The 22,308-nt window shown below is 38.8% G+C and overlaps 1 protein-coding gene across 1 annotated transcript in view; it reads right to left on the bottom strand.

Moving 5' to 3' along the window:
- LOC124619466 (39S ribosomal protein L39, mitochondrial) overlaps nt 1-22,308 on the bottom strand; it is a 75,700-nt gene that overhangs the window by 16,735 nt on the left and 36,657 nt on the right. Inside the window, exon 5 of the mRNA XM_047145866.1 lies at nt 10,504-10,660. Within this exon, the coding sequence (XP_047001822.1) occupies nt 10,504-10,660 (157 nt within the window). The remainder of the gene's footprint in view (nt 1-10,503; nt 10,661-22,308) is intronic.

Here is a 22,308-nt window from a genome sequence, read left to right as displayed (position 1 = left end):
AAAATAAAAGGGGATACAATAGTTGATGTCTGTAATGAGCTTATAACGTATATAAGGCATTACAGTAATAAAAAGCAATGAAAAAGAACACGACAAAAGTAAGATTGTTAAAAATAGGAAGAGTTAAGAAACAGTAGTTGACATATGCTCTAGTGCCAATATTCTAGATAATGACATAAATAATAAACGTCTTTGATAGTGCACCGGATAATATAAAACAACCATAAAACAAATCGCTAAAGCAGCCACAATGAAAGGAAACATAGTGCTGCACATAATCAGCGCCCTCTGTTAGCGCTAACACCAGAATTCCGCATAGGCTGGAAGTGGTTGGAGGAACGTGACCACCAGAGGGCCCATCGTACCCTGCGGCACTCCACTGCAAGAGAAGCATGATAAAATTCAGTAGCAGTGCATGACTCAACTTATCTGATTAATGCAGTCTATGAAATGAACAGAGAAGGAACAAGAAAATACTAGAATCAAGTGTAAAACATACGAAAATGAAGTAAATATGTGAGGCACTCAATACTAGGTGAAACTGTCAACAAACTATATATAACAGAGGCATGCAGTGATTAGAGTAAAACATTGTCAAATAAAGCAACATAGGCATAGTCGCTCTGTCAGTTAAGCAGTTTTGTTGGGTTTTTTTTATTTTTTGCTTTATAAATTTCAAGCTCCTCTAACAAATTAAGAGCACGGACTTTTTCTACTCTGTGAAGAATACACATATAAGTCTCAATGTTTTTATTACTGTAATGTCTTATATATGTTATAAGCTCATTACAGACATCAACTATTGTATCCCCTTTTATTTTCGCTGTGCAATTAATTATTGAAAACTAGTGTATGCTGACATTAGCAACATCTGGTGAACTTACAACACAAACTGCTTGTGGCTACTGTACTGCAGCTTGTTTTGAACAGTAGTGCTACTGACAACATGACTCATGCATATCATGTTATTTATATATATTTGACGATGCTGGTGATGATTCTGCATTTAACATTTGACAATGCCACTATGGTTGCAGCACATTAGGATTTTGTTTTTATAAAAAAGGTATGCCTCTTCATATTTAAATGTGCACAAACGTATATAATTGTCAGTAGTACTTTTCATTATGGTCAATGTATTGTTTTTAAGCTGTAGACAATCTGCGAGTATATTTATGTTATTCCCATTTTTTTCTGCAGATCTGATGATGGTCATTATCAACAAAAACCGGTAATCTGTTAACGAACAGTTTGTGACCGTAGACATAAATTAAAGGAAACTTATTGTATATACGGCTCACTGTTTTATTTGCGACAATGTCACAGCTTGTGAAAATGACAGCTGTCTTGCATGAGAGCATACACAAAGATGCAATGTCAGTGTTGGCTGCAAATATAGTGTCTCAAGTGATAAGAAAGGAGAAATGGGGGAAATAAATATGCCTATACTTGACAATCAAGAGAACTGTGATGGAAATTCCAAGAATTTAAACCTGCTCTCTCACTGTCCAGGTTCAACATGAGATTTGCCACCCACATACTTTAACGAACACATTCAAATTCCCTACAGCAAGACATGAACAAAACAGTCAGGCAAATCTAGATGCTTCAAAATAAAACTGCAAAATGAATATGGCATTACAAAGAAATGCTAAAATTGGCCAGACCAAATATTATAAAATAATGCTGATATGTGATTTGCATTGTACGATTATAAAGCAAGTCACAGAGTTACCTCTGGTAAATCAAAACAATTAACTTCTTAAAAAAGGAAACATACGCAATGGAAGTCATTATAGAAAACTAGAACATTAGTAGCTGTCATGCACAACAGTCATTTCCATTTCTCTCTAACTGATCACAAAAAAAAATTGAATAAAACATTAAACAATGGAAACTCCAGGATGGAGTAATGAAAAGGATAGACTGTTACTTACCATGTATAGAAGACGCTGAGTTGCAGACTGGCACAACAAAAATTGAGCTTTTGGCCAAAAGGTCTTCTTCTAAAGTATAAGGCTCTGTGGCTGAAAGCTCAAATGTATAGCAGTCTTTTTGTTGTGCCTGTCTGCAACTCAGTGTCTCCTCTATATGGTGAATAAAACATAGGAGATATCACAGAGGATTCATACCACATGAATCATTCACACAAAAAACTATACACCTAAAACCAAGGAAAAGCTAATGAAATTAGATGCAAAAAATAATACAAAATAAAAAATAAAGAAGGAAAACTGAAAATTGTACGGTGGAGCAACTTTAATGTCTCAATCATTAGAGGATATAAACAAGTGAGGACTTAGACCATCACAGGGAGCAGAATAGTGTGGGGGAATGAACACCATCTCCCTTTCACTGAACTGCTAATCTACACTCGGGCTTTGTGCCTCTGTGAAAGCAAAACTGACACATGGTTATAGTGACCACAAACATTGTTTTGTATAACTGAAACTGTTGTAGTAAATGAAATATTCAATAAAGATATCTATTGTTACAAGATGCATATCAATTATCAAAAACAACATGAAACTAAAGTTGTAATAGAAGATAGTGATAGTGAACACCAAAACTGTTTTGCGTAATTGAAAATGAAACTGTTGTAGTAACTGACTTATTCAATGAAGATATCTCTTGCTACATGACGCATATCAATTATCCAAAAAATGTGAAACTAAAGTTGTAATAGATGAAAACTTATGGATATTTGACATCATCAACTGCAAGCAACTTTGCCGTGTGTACGTGTTGCGTGGAAAATTTTTATCGTCTTACACTAATCGCTATCACATCCTTTCTCATGTGTGTAAGTATGTGATGATTATTTCTCAGACATGTTTGTACAAGATGAACCTTCACACTCCGCCACATGTCTACATATGATGCTTTCACTGTAAAGTCATTATCCGCCATCTCCATGACCTCATTGGACTATGTATAATCATCCTCAATCTCTTTCACTTTACTGCAAAACTTTTCCAAGTTTAGTTCACAAGGGTCACATGTAGTTTGGATGGTCTCTGAAGTTACATACATGAATTGCATGGTTAAGTAATAGTTGTGGCCATAAATATGTAAGGGGGAAGGGGGGGGGGGGGAGGAGGGGCTCCTGACTCACTCAGTACACTATCTATTGAGCTCATCTGAGAAGCACTGGTCACGAGTCTGACCCTGCAGCAATGAACTGAGTCTAAATGGCACAGCACCATAGGCTAGATTGGATAGTGTGATGGCTTTATAAAATCACAGAAGGGTGGAGAGTTTGGCACACAAGGAAATGTTGCTGAAATAGCATAGAGTGCTAAGTTTTATTTTATATGTGGCAGCAATGTCATCTTAGCATCAAGTTCTTAAAAGCAGTATGTCTCTATGTTAAGTATCCCACAACATAAATAGAGTTCTGGGTGTGAGTGACCTAATCATTGAAGGAACAATTGCATTAAACATTTTGTAGTGAAAATTGGAAGTATGGGTTAGTGCCCAAGACTGAGATTTCCTTATGGCACCCTGAAGTTCACTTTCTGCAATACTCATGTTTAAAGACCTGTAATAGATGCAAAAGTCATCAACATATCAAGAATGGGCATGTCCCATGGCATCTGTAAGTCCAGGAAAATGGATTCACTCAGAAAGGAGCCTTGTGGGCCTCCGCTGTCATGTGGGGGTGAGAAGGGGGGTGAGACTGGGAGAAATGCCTACTTGAACGTGGAAGATGAGGTAACAAATCCTGGATAAAAGTCAGGAGGGTCCTCTAAACCCCAACCATATAGGGTATCAAGAATATTATTGCTATCACATGGAGTCACACAATTTTTGCAGTTCTAAAAAAACATGCAATGAGGCATTGGGTGAAAGCCATTCTGATGGTAGATTCCAAGAGGAATAAGCAGCTGTTGGTAACCAGTCTTACCAAAATCCACTCCCAAGTTCCTTACTCACAAGGGTTAAAATCAGTCACTGGTTCACCATTCATTTGAACAACTTGCAAAAATAATTTGTAAGACAAAGCTGTCCTCCTTACAGGGGCTTTTATCTGGTTTCAAAATTGTGGTAAATATGTTTTCAATCCATGGGAAAGAAATTTGCTCTCATACCATATGTGATTAAAAAGTACAAGAATATGACATTTGTGATTTACGGGTAAATGATACAGCATCTGGGTACATATGTAATCAGTTCCCAGTGCCATTACAGGGCACTGTGCCAAGGCACTGAAGAATCCTGTTCATGCACTGCATGCTTCAGAGTGTTGAGAACTGGGGATGGATAACACCTTTCATTCATGTTTCATGGAGGTGGGAGGATACTTTCAGATTCCGAGGCTCAGACAAAATCTGTTGGTATGTGTTCAGCTACAATGCTCAGGTGAAATTAGATGATGATATCCTTATAGATGCCCGGGATACTAGAGGATGACTAGTGCTCATAAATAGTGCATGAAATTTCCTGTATTTGAGAGGCAGAGGTATACATCCCAATACCAGTTACAAATATTTCCCAACAGTCCCGCTTCTGTTCTGTAGTTAGGTACTAGGTCCAGGCTCAGTCCTTTGAAGATGGTAAGTGTATCACTTAATGGATGTGAACTGTCCATCTGCAGTTTTTAATGGCCACTGCTATTTCATGGTTTCAGTAAGACACAAATTTATGGCAGTGTGGACCTGAGATGAGAGTGCTGGGTGCTTCTGATCCTTGTAACATCACAGTAGCAGGATGTTTGCGGATAACATGATTTTTTCCCTTGACGGTAGATTAGGGTTTAAAGAAATGGTGAAACTATGCCAACTGGCATTCTTTAAATTCCAGCATGCAGGATGTTCTGATTATCAGTGTGTCAAATCTGAAATTGGTCACTGTGACAAAAATCATCATACAACTTCCAATAAAATAGACTGGAGAAATCTGAGGCTACAAATCAATAGATCAGTAGCTGCAAATGCATCATAAACTAGGCTAAAATGGGAGACGCTGTGTTTGGAACACAAAGAGTACAACTAAACAGTACTCATTATAGAACTGAGAAATTTTAGATCTGCCCTACAGAAAGGCTCTTAGGTGTTGAACATTCTTTAAGATGAGGAGAAGATGATGACAGTTGAAAGATCAAATCAGTTATCATCCCGTGTGTTACATGCTAGGCTTTCTGGGGGATTTGGCATCAAATGTGCCAATGGGGAGGAGGGGGGGGGGGGGGGGGGCGCTACAGTCATACAGGTACTTGACACACCCCAATAACAGGTTTGTCATTGTGCTGGGTTTGAGCAGTTGTGAATATCACATAGACCAGGTGAATAAGGTGCCTGTACATATCCGATGGGATGTGTCCCACAATGGGCAACCTTTTTCCCACACAGCTAGCTCACACTACTGAGGAAAAATTTTGGTAAGTGGAGGGTCATACCTGCTAATGAGGAATGTGGTGTCACCACCAGACACCGCACTTGCTAGGTGGTAGCCTTTAAATTGGCCGCAGTCCATTAGTATACGTCGGACCCGCATGTCGCCACTATCAGTGATTGCAGACCAAGCGCTGCCACACGGCAGGTCTAGTCTACAGAGACTCCCTAGCACTCACCCAGTTGTACAGCTGACTTTGCTAGCGATGGTTCACTGTCTACATACGCTCTCATTTGCCGAGACGACAGTTTAGCATAGCCTTCAGCTATGTCATTTGCTACGACCTAGCAAGGCGCCATATTCAGTAATTAGAATGAATTCTGAACAGACAATATCGTGAATCATGTACCGTCAAGAGCAACGTTCATCATTAATGGGTTGAAGTTAAGTATCAAACTAATTTCACTCGCTTTCTGAATTCTAATTCCTTGTCACGTTCCAGACCTCATGTCAGTATAGCTCTTCCCTCCTCACGCTAGCCTGCGTGAGCTTAAACGCGTGCATTTCGGCCTCCTCTAGTAACACGGTGTTGCTCTTCTGCCAACACAACAAGGAACATGCTGGATTAGCTGAAAATTATTATTTAATTTGGTCAAAGTGGTGGAAGAATGCCCAAAATTAGAGTCCCTGGGGAAGCTTCATCTGCAGCAAAGAAGTCACTGTGGTTTATGCGTCAGAGGGAACAGGTAGAAAGGGGAGAAGGGAGGGACTGATCATGGGGTAAGAAGAAATGCTGCAGTGGCTTCGAGCCCTGTGCTCATTACAAGCATCTTCCCCAAAAACTTGCAAGCCCCCTGCTAGGGTGGGGGTTCTAACATAGTGATATGGGAGGAATGAAGTGTAAAATGTTATGTGAGGAAAGGTTGTGTAGTGCCTCAAGAATTTCGGGGTAAAGTCTAGAGATATTCATATTTCCACCGTCTCGAACACGCGTTAGTTTAAAGATGAGTGTGTGAAAGTGGAACTGTGTCTATTGCACCATGATTGTGTGTGTGTGTGTGTGTGTGTGTGTGTGTGTGTGCGCAGGACTGGCATGTATCGGACAGTTGATTGGCATGGGCAGGTAGTCGCAGTGCTTGCCTCAAAAGTTACACGCCCAGCACAAGGAGCAAACACGACGTACTCCATGACGGTGTTACGTCAGTCATTATTGAGAACAGTTGAATGTTGTTAAAGAAAAGAAAAGACACTTACCTAGTCCCTTACTTTCGTGAGGTCTGGATGGTGGACTTGCTAGAGCTTTCTAGATTGTATTTGTTATAAAATATGTAAGAGTATTTGTCGGACTGGTAATTGTTGGGCTTACAAAATTGAATCATTTATATGGTGTCTTTTTTGTGAAAGTGAAAATATAGTGAGATTGGTTTAAAAGTATCCTGAGTGTATGGAGTTATTTTTAAGAGAATAAAAAAATCCTCCAAAACAGCATCTTATCTTCGGAGAAGAAGTTGGGCAGACAGTCACATTTGGTTATCCGGGAAAGAAGATTGGCGAAACAACTCCACGTAAGCTCAATAATGAAGTGGGAGTGGGAGTCTGGCACACCAGCACCATACTGCTCCCTCTAGATGCCGGAAACTGCCAGCACTGAAGAAAGAGATTGGGAGTAGACAAGGTGAGAATGGCAACTAGAGGGGGTTAGGGGAACTGAAAGAATAAAGGATGTGTTGCAGGTAGTCTTCCCAGCTTCACAGTTCACACAAGAGCTAGTTGGGGTAGTTGGGGGGAATTGTGATGCACAGCATTTTGATCAAGCAGTTAGCCACAATTCAGTAGTGGTCATTTACATGAGTAGATAGCTGGTTAGATGCTGTACCCACACAGATACTTACACACAATAATGCTGTGATAATCTACCTTTGATTGCATAGAAAATTCCTGTGACTGATCTGCAATGGGGAGTGTCTATTACAGGTCACACATCCAGTTTTGTGTGGACAAGCATTATCCTGTTGAAAAATGGGCCCACAGTACTGTCACGTAAGAGGTAACACAGAAGGACACAGGATGTCCATGATGTACCATTGTGCTGTCAGAGTTCCCTCTATCACTACCAGTCATAACCTTAAGTCATATTCTATGGCTCCCCATATGATACCAGGAGTAATACCCCTGTGCATCTCCAAAATACTGGAAGAATGGGACCTCACCACAGGTTGTTGTCATACTCTTAGACAATGGTCATTATGGGTAATACATAACAGCGATTCTTAGCTGAATGCAATGTGAAGTCATTCATCTGTAGTCCATGCAACAACCTGAATGCAGCATTTGTTTTGTGGTGTTAACAGGAGCCTACACATGGAATGGTAATTCCAAACACTGGGACCTGCTAGTCTCTAACAAATGGTGCAAGATGACACAAAATGTTGCACGGAGGACATTATGAGTTCTTGTATGGAACATGCACACGTGAAGAGGTTATGATCTGGATACTACACAATTTGGTCATACACCGAATGGAAGCACACAATGAGACTTCTTTCAAAACCAGTCAGGTGCTGATAACATTGTCTCACAAGGGTGTGTGGCATCTCTGTGCCCTTCAAAAGGATCATTCAGCATCTGACATACTTCATGTCCTTATACACCCTATGAGGCCTAGTAACAATGCTAAATATAAGCAACATTAATATACTCTGGCAAACATTCTATGTCACAGAGAAATGTAATTTGTTGAGTTTTTTAAGGTCTATGTCTTGTTCAGGGTGGTGAAAAGGTTGTTGCTGTCAAGGGGAAGAAAGGGTGTGGGAAATCAGTTTCTGACTGCCTGGACAGGATGTTACCTTTCAGTAAAGGGCCTGTAAGGTTACACAGGCACCAAAGGTGCAAGAGAGGCACCTCCTAATATGAAACAGATGGTAAGATGTCAAAATGGAAGTACCATTGGTGCTTGACATGATGGGAAAAGAATTTAATGGAGCCATTAGAAAGGACAGATGAATGGAGATGCAGACAATTGGTGCAAGCTGCTGGACAACAAAGGCAAAGCACCTCTGTGTAAGGAGCACTGTAACCAATCATATGAGTGATGTACACCAGTGGAGTTGGGTTTGTGGATTCCATAGCTGTGAAATTGGACTAATTGGGAAGGAATCTGCACAAGAAAGGTGAAACCTGGACATAGGTGAGAATTCCCTTGAAGGTTGGTAGAGGGACACAGCAGGGAATGGACTGATCATGGTTGGAAGAGTAGTAGGAACCATTTACGGCAATGTTCAGTGTGGGGTGTGGGCTAACTGCTGACAGTATGGTGAGATCCAAAGAAATCCATCCACTGTTGGGAACAAGTTGAGGAAAGCAGGTTACTAACAAGTGGAAATAGCTAAACCTTCATTTGATATTGAACATTTTGATGCTGAACATGCAGCCTTTTGAGAAGACTAGGAATTTTGTGTGAGTCAGGTTTACTGGTGACAGACTGATGACAGGACTTGCTGCTAAGCAGTTATGTTTCATAACAGTGCACTTTATGAGTGATGAGGACAGTTTCTGAAGATTTGGGAGGCTAGGTGGGACAGGTAGTGATGGAACTACAATGACATCATTAGAAATGGGCGAGCGTAAGAATTCTATGAGAGTAATGCTTGTTTTGCTAGGTACTGGTGGTCCCAGGTAGAAATAAGATGAAGAGCTTAGTTAGGTTCCTCACATTGTGTTGAAAATTGTGTTCCAGATTTTGGAAGTCTCAACATTAGAAATGGCACGCACAAAATTACTATCAGAGTAAACTTTTATGAAGTACATGCACATAAGTGAAGTTTTTGCTTAGATGGAGTTATTATGGAGATCCAGAATAATGTTAGTTAGGAACTAAGGCATTCAAAAATATGAAAGTCCTTGATAAAGGATGTGAGGTGATAAGAAAAAGGCAGTGAAACGTACTGGGGAATGCAATGTAACAGGCCAATAAACTAATAAAGAGCACTGAAAATCAATGTGAACCATGACTGAGATACCACTTATTCACTAGTCTAAAATTAGTTCCCAACCTCCATTCACTTGGAATCATTATTTTCATTTAAAAGCTGTGTTATGCAAAATAATTCTTATGGCCCAATTAAACTAAGCTTGTTTTCCATAACCATCTCCATTTAACTGAAACATTTGTCCCATATTACTGATAATAAATGAGTATCTGGGAGCAAGTTCACAATAATCAAAACTGTTGTAAACAGGCAGTAGCACTGGCTAATAAAACAAATCATGACATAATATCAGAGTAGACACAGAAGGAATGGATGTGATGGAATTTACAGTATCTTACAACAAATAATTGCTTTAAACAAATAATTCTTGGAGTAACACTCAACCCAAATGTTAGTGTGTTCAAATCCCACTGGTGGGTAAATTTTCAGCACTAGCATTTAGATGCATACAATTTCAAATTGTCAGAATGCCTTAATCCTAAATCTCTTTGAAGATTCACATTCTGTGAGGCATGTGACCACACTGATGGTGCGATGACCATCTGATGGGGATTTATAATTAGCACCCCCTTGCTGCTGTTAAGAGAGCAGCCAGCAACACATATAATTCTGTCTCCTTTCATTCCAAACACACCAAAACCATTACAGTAACAACATTACACTGCACTGCATATACATTTACTGAAAACATCCATACAACATAAACAAATTCTTGGCGGTTCATAACAGGGTGAAAAAAAGGTAATGGCAAATTATCTCCAACATGATCCTGCCTATGACAGAAATGTGAAATTGCCACAGACATTCACTGACAAGTACGGGCAGACTGGTTAAAAATTATCCAGTAATTATTACCAGAAAATTGATTTATTCAAACTGTTTATCAGGCTTTCCCATACCTTATATCTGTTTATTAAGGCACATAGGTAATTCTGGGAAGGGGCAGAAGTACTTGTAGTTAAATTTTGCAGCAGTTGGTTTACATCCTGTCTGTTGTCTGGTTTACACAGTAAGCAGTTTAATTTAACCTCCCATTAAAACATTTTAGCTCAGTACAACCCCCTCCTCCACCACCTTCTCTCTCTCTCTCTCTCTCTCTCTCTCTCTCTCTCTCTCTCTGGTAGTTTTCAAGCAGCCTAATGCAGATCTTAGTTTGCGTAACATGACTAATAGTACATACTTGGATCACTGCTTGCAATATCTGGTATCTGCTGCAATTTGTGAGGGTTGTCCGCAAACATTTCTAGAGCGATATCTGCTGGGACAGAGAGGCGCTCAATACGGTATGCACGTTTTGCCAGTTCCACCATCTGGCCAGACAGGGATCGTAACTCATCCTGAAAAAACCTTTTGCTGCAGTAAATATAAAATACATGTCTTATCTCTGAATAAGTGAAAATAATAACAATCATTATTACAAATAGTCCTGGTAACAAACATATTATTATTACAAATTACAAACAGATCTGTCCCATATGGTGAAACTAGATATGTATATTCCCTAAGAGACAGTCTTATGAACATTGGACTGCAATGGTCATAACAGAACAAATGCAACAGGAAACTGAAGAGGTGAAGCATAACACTATGCAATGTGTGCAGTAGAAATTCTCACAGTTGAGTTCAAAATACACGATATACCTCAGTAACAATTGCACTATATATTCACACAATACTTTCACAGATCCATTGTGATTCCTCCTTCAAAGCTGAAGCAGTTCATTTGTAATCATATTTTAACAGCAGATACATTAAAAGTTTTTTTTAAGAAACAGCAGGTGGTGAATGGGAAGTGTTGCTACACATTTCCTGCATGTGTACTTCCTTACTCCACATCATGAATCAAAATATTGTAAAAAACAGCAGTATGGAAGCTAAGAGTTTTAACAGCTTATAACTACAGCTTCCCCTTTCGTTCATCGTGTTTTCATACTGCCCTTATATAATATAATTGCCGATAATTAATACTGGGTGATATACGATGAGAGGAAAATATTAATATAACTTTTATCCATTATGGATGTTGAACACTGTGACTGTGATATCTTTATAGGTTTCCAAAAATAACTGCAACCAATCGCCTTCTGTGATGCTTCAATTTTTATTTACCATGGCCGGTTTTGAGTCATCTAGCGACTCATCATCAGGTGGTACACACTTTTAATGACTGTCTGGAGCATTGGGGGGGGGGGGGGGGGGTCATTTACACAGATGGTCTTCTGGAACAATTAAAGATTTTCACTCATAACAATAAATCATCCTCACACCATCTTAAATGAACAAAATGATTTAGGAAATAACCCATTTTTTTAGAATTTTTAAGAATCCTTGAAAAATTAGACAGTTATTCTGAAACTAAATACCCAGGGCTAAGAACATAACACACAAAACCATCCCAAATGTCCAGAAGCCACCCAAATGTTAAGCTCTGATGTGTACTTCATAGTCAATAATCAATGTGCTTTGGGTAAAAATAAATACGTCAACTTAATTTCAATACTAAAATTATAGATGAAATCTCATCCTGAACTCTTAGTTTGAATATACTTTGTAAATAGCGCATATTAATTTTGTAAAATGAATACTTGTTACTTTTGTAATAACTGAATGTAATACAAATTGATACGTACATAACTGTCATAAATGTGCAGTTTCAATATAGTTTTCATCTGGCATAGTTCTGATCAAGAGTTTCTGATGCTAAAATTTGATTTGATCCCAACAGTAAATCCCAACAATAATAGAAGAACACAGTGCAATAGCTGTCAATAATTCATATCTAATTGAAACTGTCTGTCATGAAATAAATGTGAGCCCCATAATAAATTATTCATATGACCATATGGTCAAATGGCAGGAATGAAGTATCACAATCAATCATATTAACTAAGAAGGGAAGCATTTTATTCCACAGACTCACAAATGCTGACTTTGTTCACAATTCAGAGAGAATTCATGAAGTGAACAATGGGATGAACTTTGCCACGGACACACATTAGGAATCCAGTCACAAAGAACAGGTCAAAAACAACAACAGTGGAAGACAAGAGAAAGTGTCTAAAAAAAGAATCGACATATTTGGTGCCACAAAAGGAGAGGTTTATTTAATTCAAAGGTCTGGATCTAATCAAAAATTAAAGGGTGCATTGCAAGCATTATAGAAAAATTCTTTGACGTGTCATCAAAAAGGCAAAAATTACGCATGAATACTACGCAGAAAAAAATTCAAAATTCCCAGATCAAGGAAACAGCATGTTGGAGGGTTATTAGGCATGAAATAAATAAACTCGGTAAGGTAAATGATATTCCAGTCCCTGATGAGAGTAGCAGAGAGACAAATAATATTAAATTTACAATAAAGTTTTTTTCCAGCCATATACTAATGTAAAGTCTTTAATGGATAACCAGTTTTGGCTTAAGTCATTTTCAATGCCAAATAAATACTTCTTGGCCAATGCTGTGTCAGAACATGCAAGAAGTTAATATATACACAAGGCCCCCACTTGAGTACTCTAGCTTTACATAAATGTTGACTCCTCAAACGTTTTGATTCAGCCACAGTCCATGAGGTATTTATGGGCTAATGAAAATTACTGAATAGCTAAAACCTGTTTAGCCATTCCCAAAGGCCTTGCCACATTGGTAACACCGGTTGCTATCAGATCATTGATGTTATGTGCAGTGGGATTGGCTAGCACTTGGATGGGTTATCGCCTGTGTCTGCTGAGTGCTGTTGGCAAGCAGGCTGCTTTCAGCCCTTGTGATGCCAATTGAGGAGCTATTTGGTTGAGAAATAACAGCACCGGCCACGAAAACTGACACTGGCCAGGAGAGCAGCATGCTGAGCAAAAGCCCCTAAAAGCACCTAAGGGCTCAGAATGACACGGCAGCTGGTCAGTACAATTGGGCCTTCGAGGCTTGTTCAGGTTTTTTTTAAGCCATTAGAGTATTTCTATAAGTACTTGCCTGAAATAAACTTTACTACTAATCGGTAAAGTAAACTGATGCTCTCTGCCAATAACATGGCAAATATGAACACACAAAATTCAAATTATTGGCTGTCAAATTCAATTAATTCTTTCTCATAGCAACTGTAAACATAAGGACAAAAAAATGGACCCTCAACAGCAGAATCACTAGAAGTACTTAAACAAGCACTGCATACTCCGCCACCAGACACCACTTTTTCTAGCTCATGTGTTAGATAGGTCACAAAAACCATGAAGTCAATGAATAGCAGCAAAATTTCTGGCTATGATAGTTTTTAAACCAAAGTACTAAAATCTTCTGCTGATTTAGTGTGTTGCCTTTGTAGAAACTCCTCAACAAGTTAAGGCACAAATTCCTGAAAGACTGAAGTATGTGATAGCAACAACACTTTACAAAATCAGAATCTTTACTCACCTTTCAATAATTTTTATACAAATGGCTTTGTCAAAATTTACAGTTCTGTCAAGTTCTATAAAATAAATTGCTGCATACACAGAACACAAAAAACAAAACACACAGAAAATACCTAGCTTATTTCAGAACTAAAGCTTTTCTTTATCAATTAGGGAAAACATATCTTACAGTGATTAATTTCTAGGAATTCCTTGATTGAATAAAATACACTATATTTTAGTCAAGTTTATAGTATGCTCTTATATCTATTTAGTGGTTCTGTGCAAGGTGACTGTGGTAAGTTATTGAAAAATTTTATAGATCAGTATTTATAGTTATTATGGACTTGTGGGAGGCAAATACAAGTGATTGTTTCTGGCATTGTATATACGAATCTCTTGTGAATTTTTCCAGATTTCTATAGCACACATTAAACATATATGTATAGGTTGTTGTCACGTTCATGTAAGAAGATCCCTAACTGTTGTAGTGGGTTGGACGCAACAGCTTTGAGCACCCACATCAACCAATCACAAGCAAAGTTGTAAACATTTCTATGGCAATGCCTCAGTGTTGTCACAGTTCTATGAATGGCTACTATATTTGCCTAAAGCCACTTGTGCTTCACAGCTGAAAGCTGGCAACAGCACAAGTAGCTGGCAGGGATCTTCTTACACCATCACTGTCATCATGTCTAGAAATTTACACATTTTTCTACAGGGCTCTCTGAGTGCTAATCCTAATAAATATCTCACTGCCTCTTCTGCCATCTGAACCTACTTTTAGTTCCTGGGGAATTACCCCCAAAGCAAAATTCTGAATTACAGATGAAAATGAAAGAAAGCTAAGTATGAGTGGAGTAACAACTGTTTGCTCATATTGTTTCTTAATTTATACAATTAAAACAGTACATGAGCTAGTTTGCTGCACAGATAAATGGTGTGTCCTTCCCAGGAGAGCCTTTGATCTATCAACATGCTACAAAATTTCACTTCTCATCTTCATTTTCCTTACCCCAAGATTAAAAATTATTTCTTCTATTTTTGTCTGCCGGAGAACAGAGTTCTAGGGCAAAAAGAATCACAGTACTAACCTGACTACAGCAGATGTTGAAAGAGACCCATCATTCATCTCTTGGGCATTTGTGCGTGCATGTTTCGAAATGTTTTTTTGGCTTGTTCAAACCGGATCCTGCTTGAAACCATTTTCGGACTAAGCGTCGCATGGCGCTCTTTGCCTGGCACTTTAACCCCATTAAACTTCTCAGCAAACAACTGACCACACTATTTCCATGACTTTGTTGTCATGTAACTTTCCACAATGAACATCCGCTGCTCCACTGTGATTATCATCGAGCCCTTTGCACTGCTCCACTCGTACTGACACAGCCCCCACTACGCTCTAAGCTGTTTTGGGTCACGTGGCGGGCGTACATGTGGTGTACACATCACAGGGTGGTTACATGCCTACATTCAAGTCCAATCAAATCTACTCGTCCGGGACACTTTTACTTGCCCCCAACAACAACACGGTTCTTCACCGTCTGTAATCTTGTAAATGGTAACTCTTTTGTCACAATGTCTGCTTCTTCTCTCTAAATAGTTGACAAATTTAATGATACATAGTCTCCAAGTGTTTTGATCGTTCATAAAATGCTGATCCATTAATAAATTTCATAGCACTTTGGTATCTGTTTGCAAAATAGGAACTGAGGACTTAACAACTGAAATTTATTTCAGAAGTTGATCTAACCACGCAAGTGATTTACAAGCTTCAGTAGCAGCCACATTTTCTGCCTCCAACTGATGAAAGAGCAACACGCTGCTGCAATTTACTTCACCACACAACAAGCCATCCATGGAACTTGAGCAGGATGCCACGTGTTGATTGTCTTGTGCTTCTGTCCCACCAATATAGGCATCACTACAAGCTTCAACATTCTTCTTCTCAAACTTAATGCAATTTGCAATTGTTGATTTAAGATGCTTGAATATTCATTATAGCAATACAACATGTGCCTGTGTAGGTGAGTCTTGAAGTCTCATTGCAACATTGACAGCTTTTGATAAGTCTGGTCTTCTGCCTTGTGTTAAATACATCAAACTTCCAACCATTTCTTGATAGACTGTGGTACTATTAAAAGCAGGTGACTTATTCACAGGGTTCAATGGGTAAAGACAATGGATTTGTCATCATGCCATATTTCTCTAAAATTCTCTTCATGTATGCAGACTGATTTATTTGAATAGCTGTCAAATTTCTTTATTTGTAACCCCATGAAGTAATCAACTTTTTCTTCAGTGATCTACATCTACATCTACATTTATACTCCGCAAGCCACCCAACGGTGTGTGGCGGGGGGCACTTTACGTGCCACAGTCATTACCTCCCTTTTCTGTTCCAGTCGCGTATGGTTCGCGGGAAGAACGACTGTCTGAAAGCCTCGATGCGCGCTCGAATCTCTCTAATTTTACATTCGTGATCTCCTCGGGAGGTATAAGTAGGGGGAAGCAATATATTCTTTGCAAAAACAGACATAATGTCTTATGGGATAACAGTAATCAGTGATTTTATGTTACTTTAAATCCGTCTTGATTGCAAATTTTTTTTTTTTATTATTCATATGACCGGTTTCGGTTCATTCAGAACCATCTTCAGATCTGTAAAAATAATTATACTAATTTACTATTTCACGAAAGCAAATCTTTTTCATCCTATCTTATCAACATCAAATGTACCAGAACGTACCTGATATTTAAGTTACAGGAGTAACCCGTCCAATTCAGCAACTTTCACATGCTACGTCACATAAAATTGGTTGGCAGAGTGCACGTCATTTATATTAATTATGACACTATTACCGACAGGTGGCGTCTGGTACATTTGTTACATTCCATTTGCACATACTGTATTCAGTAGATCTTTTATATATTAAAAATATTTAATTAAAATATGCAGATGTCAAAGCTAAAATCTGTTCTTGTCAGGATTAAAAAACAGTAAAATTATCATTTTTATACGATCTAACAGGCATAGGGCGATTTATATATCTATGGTGCTGGTGTGAACTTGTTTTCTTCTACGGTCTGCTTCCGTGGTTCCCGCCACTTTGGTGTTGTGCCGCGGTCCGCTCAGTCGTCTGCTGTCCATCGCCGCGGGCAAGAGGGCCGCACAGGAGGGCCCCGTCAACAACGCCAGGCGTTGCACGCGTCTTCCGGCTTCTCCACCGCGCACCATCTCTCATCCCTCGGCCTGGATCTCCATACGCAACAGTTGTCATCTTAGTAGGTCGTCATAAATGCTAAAATAGGCGTTATGATTGAATTCGCTTTGTTCGTTGAGGATTAAATCCGGATCTTTATTTTTATGGGTGTATATTTCGATCTCTTCTAAAATGTTAAGGAACCGTCCCTTGTGAGCTCTATGCAGGATGTCTAAGTTGTTTTCAATATTCGTGACTGAGTGCTTTGTCGCAGCCATATGCACCCCAAAAGCTGTTTTGTTTTGAGAGTAGGTGTGCTCCCTGAATCTGGTTTCAAAGTTCCTACCAGTCTGCCCTATATATTGTTTACAGCAGTCATTACATTTGATTTTATATACACCTGAATCCTGAAATTTATTCCTACTATTACATATTCTATGCCGGAGCTTCAATTTTAACATGTTATTTGTTCGGAACCCTATTTTAACGTCGGATTTACGAAAGCATCTTTCAATTTTGTCTGCAATTCTTCCATTGTAAGTGAGAGCTACATATTTTTTCTTGTTGTTCCTCTTAACTGCTACTTGCCTTCCTTCTGTTTGTTCCATTTGCCTCTTCTTTATCTTCCTATAAATATTCATCACCTGCTTACACGTATATCCGTTCGCTACGGCCACTTGTTTTAAAATACTTAACTCCTTTTCTACTTCGTGTTGGCTTAGTGGCAATCTTAGTAGCCTGTATACCATCGAAGTAAAATATGCCCATTTGTATCGCGGTGGGTGACAAGAGCGCTCGTTGATAACTAGATCTGTACACGTAGGTTTTCTGAATATGCTCAATTCATGCTTCCCATTTTTCTTTATTAGTGTTAAATCTAAGTAATCTATACGGTTGTTTTCTTCAAATTCCATGGTGAATCTAATTTTCGGGTGTTGAGAGCTCATTTTTTGTGCTAAGTTTTCGATATCATTTTTATCTCCTTTGTATAATAAAATGGAGTCGTCCACATATCTCCTGTAATATACAATTTTCTCAGCGATATTGGGATTTTCATCAAAGAATTTGTTTTCTAAGTGATTTACAAAAATGTCAGCCAGCGTCCCAGCTAAACTGTTCCCCATTGCCAGCCCGTCTTTCTGTTGATAAATTTTACCATTGAAAGTAAAGTAATTGAACGACAAGACATGTTCCAACATTTCCACTAGTTCAATCACTTCCCCCAGTGCCAATTTACCATGAGTGAGGAGATTGTTCTTAATGATCTCAATCGTTTCTTTTACGGGAATGTTTGTGTACAGATTGGTGATATCCAATGAAGCTAGTGACGCATTCTGAGGTATAAGTACGTCTTTAATTTGCTCGGCAAATTCGTAGCTGTTGCTAATGTTGAAAGTCCGACGATATGTATATGCCGCCCTCAATCTGTTATTTAGCTCTTTATTTAATTTATAACTTGGGCTGCTGGTGTTATTAACGATTGGGCGAATCGATTTTTCAACTTTATGGAGCTTTATTTGTGATCGTAATTCGGGGATTCGCGGATTCATTACTTTCAGTTTAAACTTTTCCTCCTCTGTGAATAGAAACACACTGTTATCTATTTGTTTCCTTATTTCTGTTTGAAATTTCTTGGTTGGATCTTTCTTGACTTCTACTATTCCGTTTTCCATAAAGAACTTTTCAGTTTTCTCTATATAGTCTGTATCGTGTATTAAAACCATAGTGCCGCCCTTATCTGCCTTTGTGACGATAGCCTTACGTGATTCTAACTTGTTATTCAAGCCCTTAAGAGTTAGTAGTTCGTTTCTGTTCTTGTGTGCGATACAAATGGGCATATTTTACTTCGATGGTATACAGGCTACTAAGATTGCCACTAAGCCAACACGAAGTAGAAAAGGAGTTAAGTATTTTAAAACAAGTGGCCGTAGCGAACGGATATACGTGTAAGCAGGTGATGAATATTTATAGGAAGATAAAGAAGAGGCAAATGGAACAAACAGAAGGAAGGCAAGTAGCAGTTAAGAGGAACAACAAGAAAAAATATGTAGCTCTCACTTACAATGGAAGAATTGCAGACAAAATTGAAAGATGCTTTCGTAAATCCGACGTTAAAATAGGGTTCCGAACAAATAACATGTTAAAATTGAAGCTCCGGCATAGAATATGTAATAGTAGGAATAAATTTCAGGATTCAGGTGTATATAAAATCAAATGTAATGACTGCTGTAAACAATATATAGGGCAGACTGGTAGGAACTTTGAAACCAGATTCAGGGAGCACACCTACTCTCAAAACAAAACAGCTTTTGGGGCGCATATGGCTGCGACAAAGCATTCAGTCACGAATATTGAAAACAACTTAGACATCCTGCATAGAGCTCACAAGGGACGGTTCCTTAACATTTTAGAAGAGATCGAAATATACACCCATAAAAATAAAGATCCGGATTTAATCCTCAACGAACAAAGCGAATTCAATCATAACGCCTATTTTAGCATTTATGACGACCTACTAAGATGACAACTGTTGCGTATGGAGATCCAGGCCGAGGGATGAGAGATGGTGCGCGGTGGAGAAGCCGGAAGACGCGTGCAACGCCTGGCGTTGTTGACGGGGCCCTCCTGTGCGGCCCTCTTGCCCGCGGCGATGGACAGCAGACGACTGAGCGGACCGCGGCACAACACCAAAGTGGCGGGAACCACGGAAGCAGACCGTAGAAGAAAACAAGTTCACACCAGCACCATAGATATATAAATCGCCCTATGCCTGTTAGATCGTATAAAAATGATAATTTTACTGTTTTTTAATCCTGACAAGAACAGATTTTAGCTTTGACATCTACATATTTTAATTAAATATTTTTAATATATAAAAGATCTACTGAATACAGTATGTGCAAATGGAATGTAACAAATGTACCAGACGCCACCTGTCGGTAATAGTGTCATAATTAATATAAATGACGTGCACTCTGCCAACCAATTTTATGTGACGTAGCATGTGAAAGTTGCTGAATTGGACGGGTTACTCCTGTAACTTAAATATCAGGTACGTTCTGGTACATTTGATGTTGATAAGATAGGATGAAAAAGATTTGCTTTCGTGAAATAGTAAATTAGTATAATTATTTTTACAGATCTGAAGATGGTTCTGAATGAACCGAAACCGGTCATATGAATAATAAAAAAAAAATTTGCAATCAAGACGGATTTAAAGTAACATAGCAATATATTCGATACCTCATCCAGAAACGCACCCTCTCGAAACCTGGCGAGCAAGCTACACCGCGATGCAGAGCGCCTCTCTTGCAGAGTCTGCCACTTGAGTTTGCTAAACATCTCCGTAACGCTATCACGGTTACCAAATAACCCTGTGACGAAACGCGCCACTCTTCTTTGGATCTTCTCTATCTCCTCCGTCAACCCGATCTGGTACGGATCCCACACTGATGAGCAATACTCAAGTATAGGTCGAACGAGTGTTTTGTAAGCCAACTCCTTTGTTGATGGACTACATTTTCTAAGGACTCTCCCAATGAATCTCAACCTGGCACCCGCCTTACCAACAATTAATTTCATATGATCATTCCACTTCAAATCGTTCCGCACGCATACTCCCAGATATTTTACAGAAGTAACTGCTACCAGTGTTTGTTCCACTATCATATAATCTGAAAAGAACTGCACAATAAACTTAATTGTTGCATCAGTAGATCCCACAAACACCAGCACCAGGTTTCCACCATAGAACATACATGGAACTGAACAGTTCTGCCATAAATTACATTCAGTAAGAAATTTAACAAGCTATTCATACCAGCATTTTGACGCTTGCTTTAAACCATGCAGTCTCTTAGTAATTTACGTACACATCCTGTACCATCATCAAAGCCCCTCACTGTGTATGTATATGTATATTTTCTTCTTCAAAATACCATTGAGAAATGCTGATTTTACATTGAACTGCCTTATACACAAACCATGTCGGACTGCAGCATTCAACAGGGCTATCATTGTCTCAAATCTTGCAGGGGCTAAAAGTGGCAACACTATCTATTCCAAAACATTGAGTATATCTTTCGCCACCATTCAAGCCTTATATCGAGCCACTTCATTGTTTCATTCAAGTTTTGAAGCAAAGACCCATCGATTTTCAGGAGGTGGATGTGGAGGTGTAGCAGGTGAGGGTGAGGGTGGTGAGGGAGAGTAATTCATTAATAATTCCTTCCACACATTACCAGAATATTTGGACTCTGGAACATAAATTCAGTGAACTTTTTATATTGTCTGAAAATGTAGTTTTTTATTGAAAATTACTTAGTTATATTTGCCTTAGTATGAAACATTTCAAATCATTTTTGAAAACAAATCTGTATGTCATATTCTTCATAGTATCATCTGACATCTTTTTCTTGCTACTTTCCAAGATCTTCCCTTAATTCGTCTACCCAAACCTCATATCTTCTGAGGATAATTTGATATCTCTGTAGCTGGAATCTATTTACGAATATGTCTTGCACTGAGTCTGTTGACAGGTGAACTATTTTGAGTGTTCCTAATTTTGTTCTGAAATTGACATTGGATGCAATCATTTTGTGTTTTGTCATCAAAAGAAATATATTCTAGTGTCTTTTCATTTCATAAACAGCAAATGATCACGTCTGCAAAACAAAAGTTCATTTTTTTCAGTTTCTGGGTAATTAGATCCCTAGCTATCCTGTTCTATTTTTCGCTACTGTGCTGTAAGGCTATCTCGAAATTAAATAGAAAGCTTGTAGTACACAACTACTTTGCATTGCATGTGACATTGTGAGGCATGGTTTGTAGCAGAAAGGGAAATGTGAATGCGTCAAAGCAAGTAACACAATGTCGTCTGTATTCCTTTCTGGCTCATATGAGTGACAAGTGCTGCCACCTGTGTTTATTCATTGTTGTACAAGCATCAGAGAGTACTTTTATACAGCCAAAATACATTTACAGAGTTGAGAAATGGCTGATATAAGTCCAATGTTACTCATCTTTTGGAGTATTACCTGTATGATGTAGGAGCTACACCACTCATCTCCAAAGCATCAATGTATAACATGATTTGTCCCACATCCCGTAAGGCTGTGCTTTATGATGGGATCCTATTAAAAATAGACATCACCACTGAGAATCTGTCCACATCCTCCCATGGGAGGAGGTGGGGGCAGGGGGGAGGGGGGGGGGGGGGGGACGATGACGACAACGATGACGACAACAACAACAATATGAAAAGAGTTATATACATTATGATATACACTGAGGTGACAAGAGTCATGGAATAGCAATACGCAGATGGTGGTAGTCTCACATACACAGGGTAAAAAACAGCAGTGTGTTGGCAGAATTGTCATTTGCACTCAGGTGATTCAT

This window comes from Schistocerca americana, chromosome 6 (genome assembly GCF_021461395.2).
Source record: "Schistocerca americana isolate TAMUIC-IGC-003095 chromosome 6, iqSchAmer2.1, whole genome shotgun sequence".
Taxonomy (NCBI): domain Eukaryota; kingdom Metazoa; phylum Arthropoda; class Insecta; order Orthoptera; family Acrididae; genus Schistocerca; species Schistocerca americana.
This window is presented reverse-complemented; position numbering and strand designations above follow the sequence as displayed.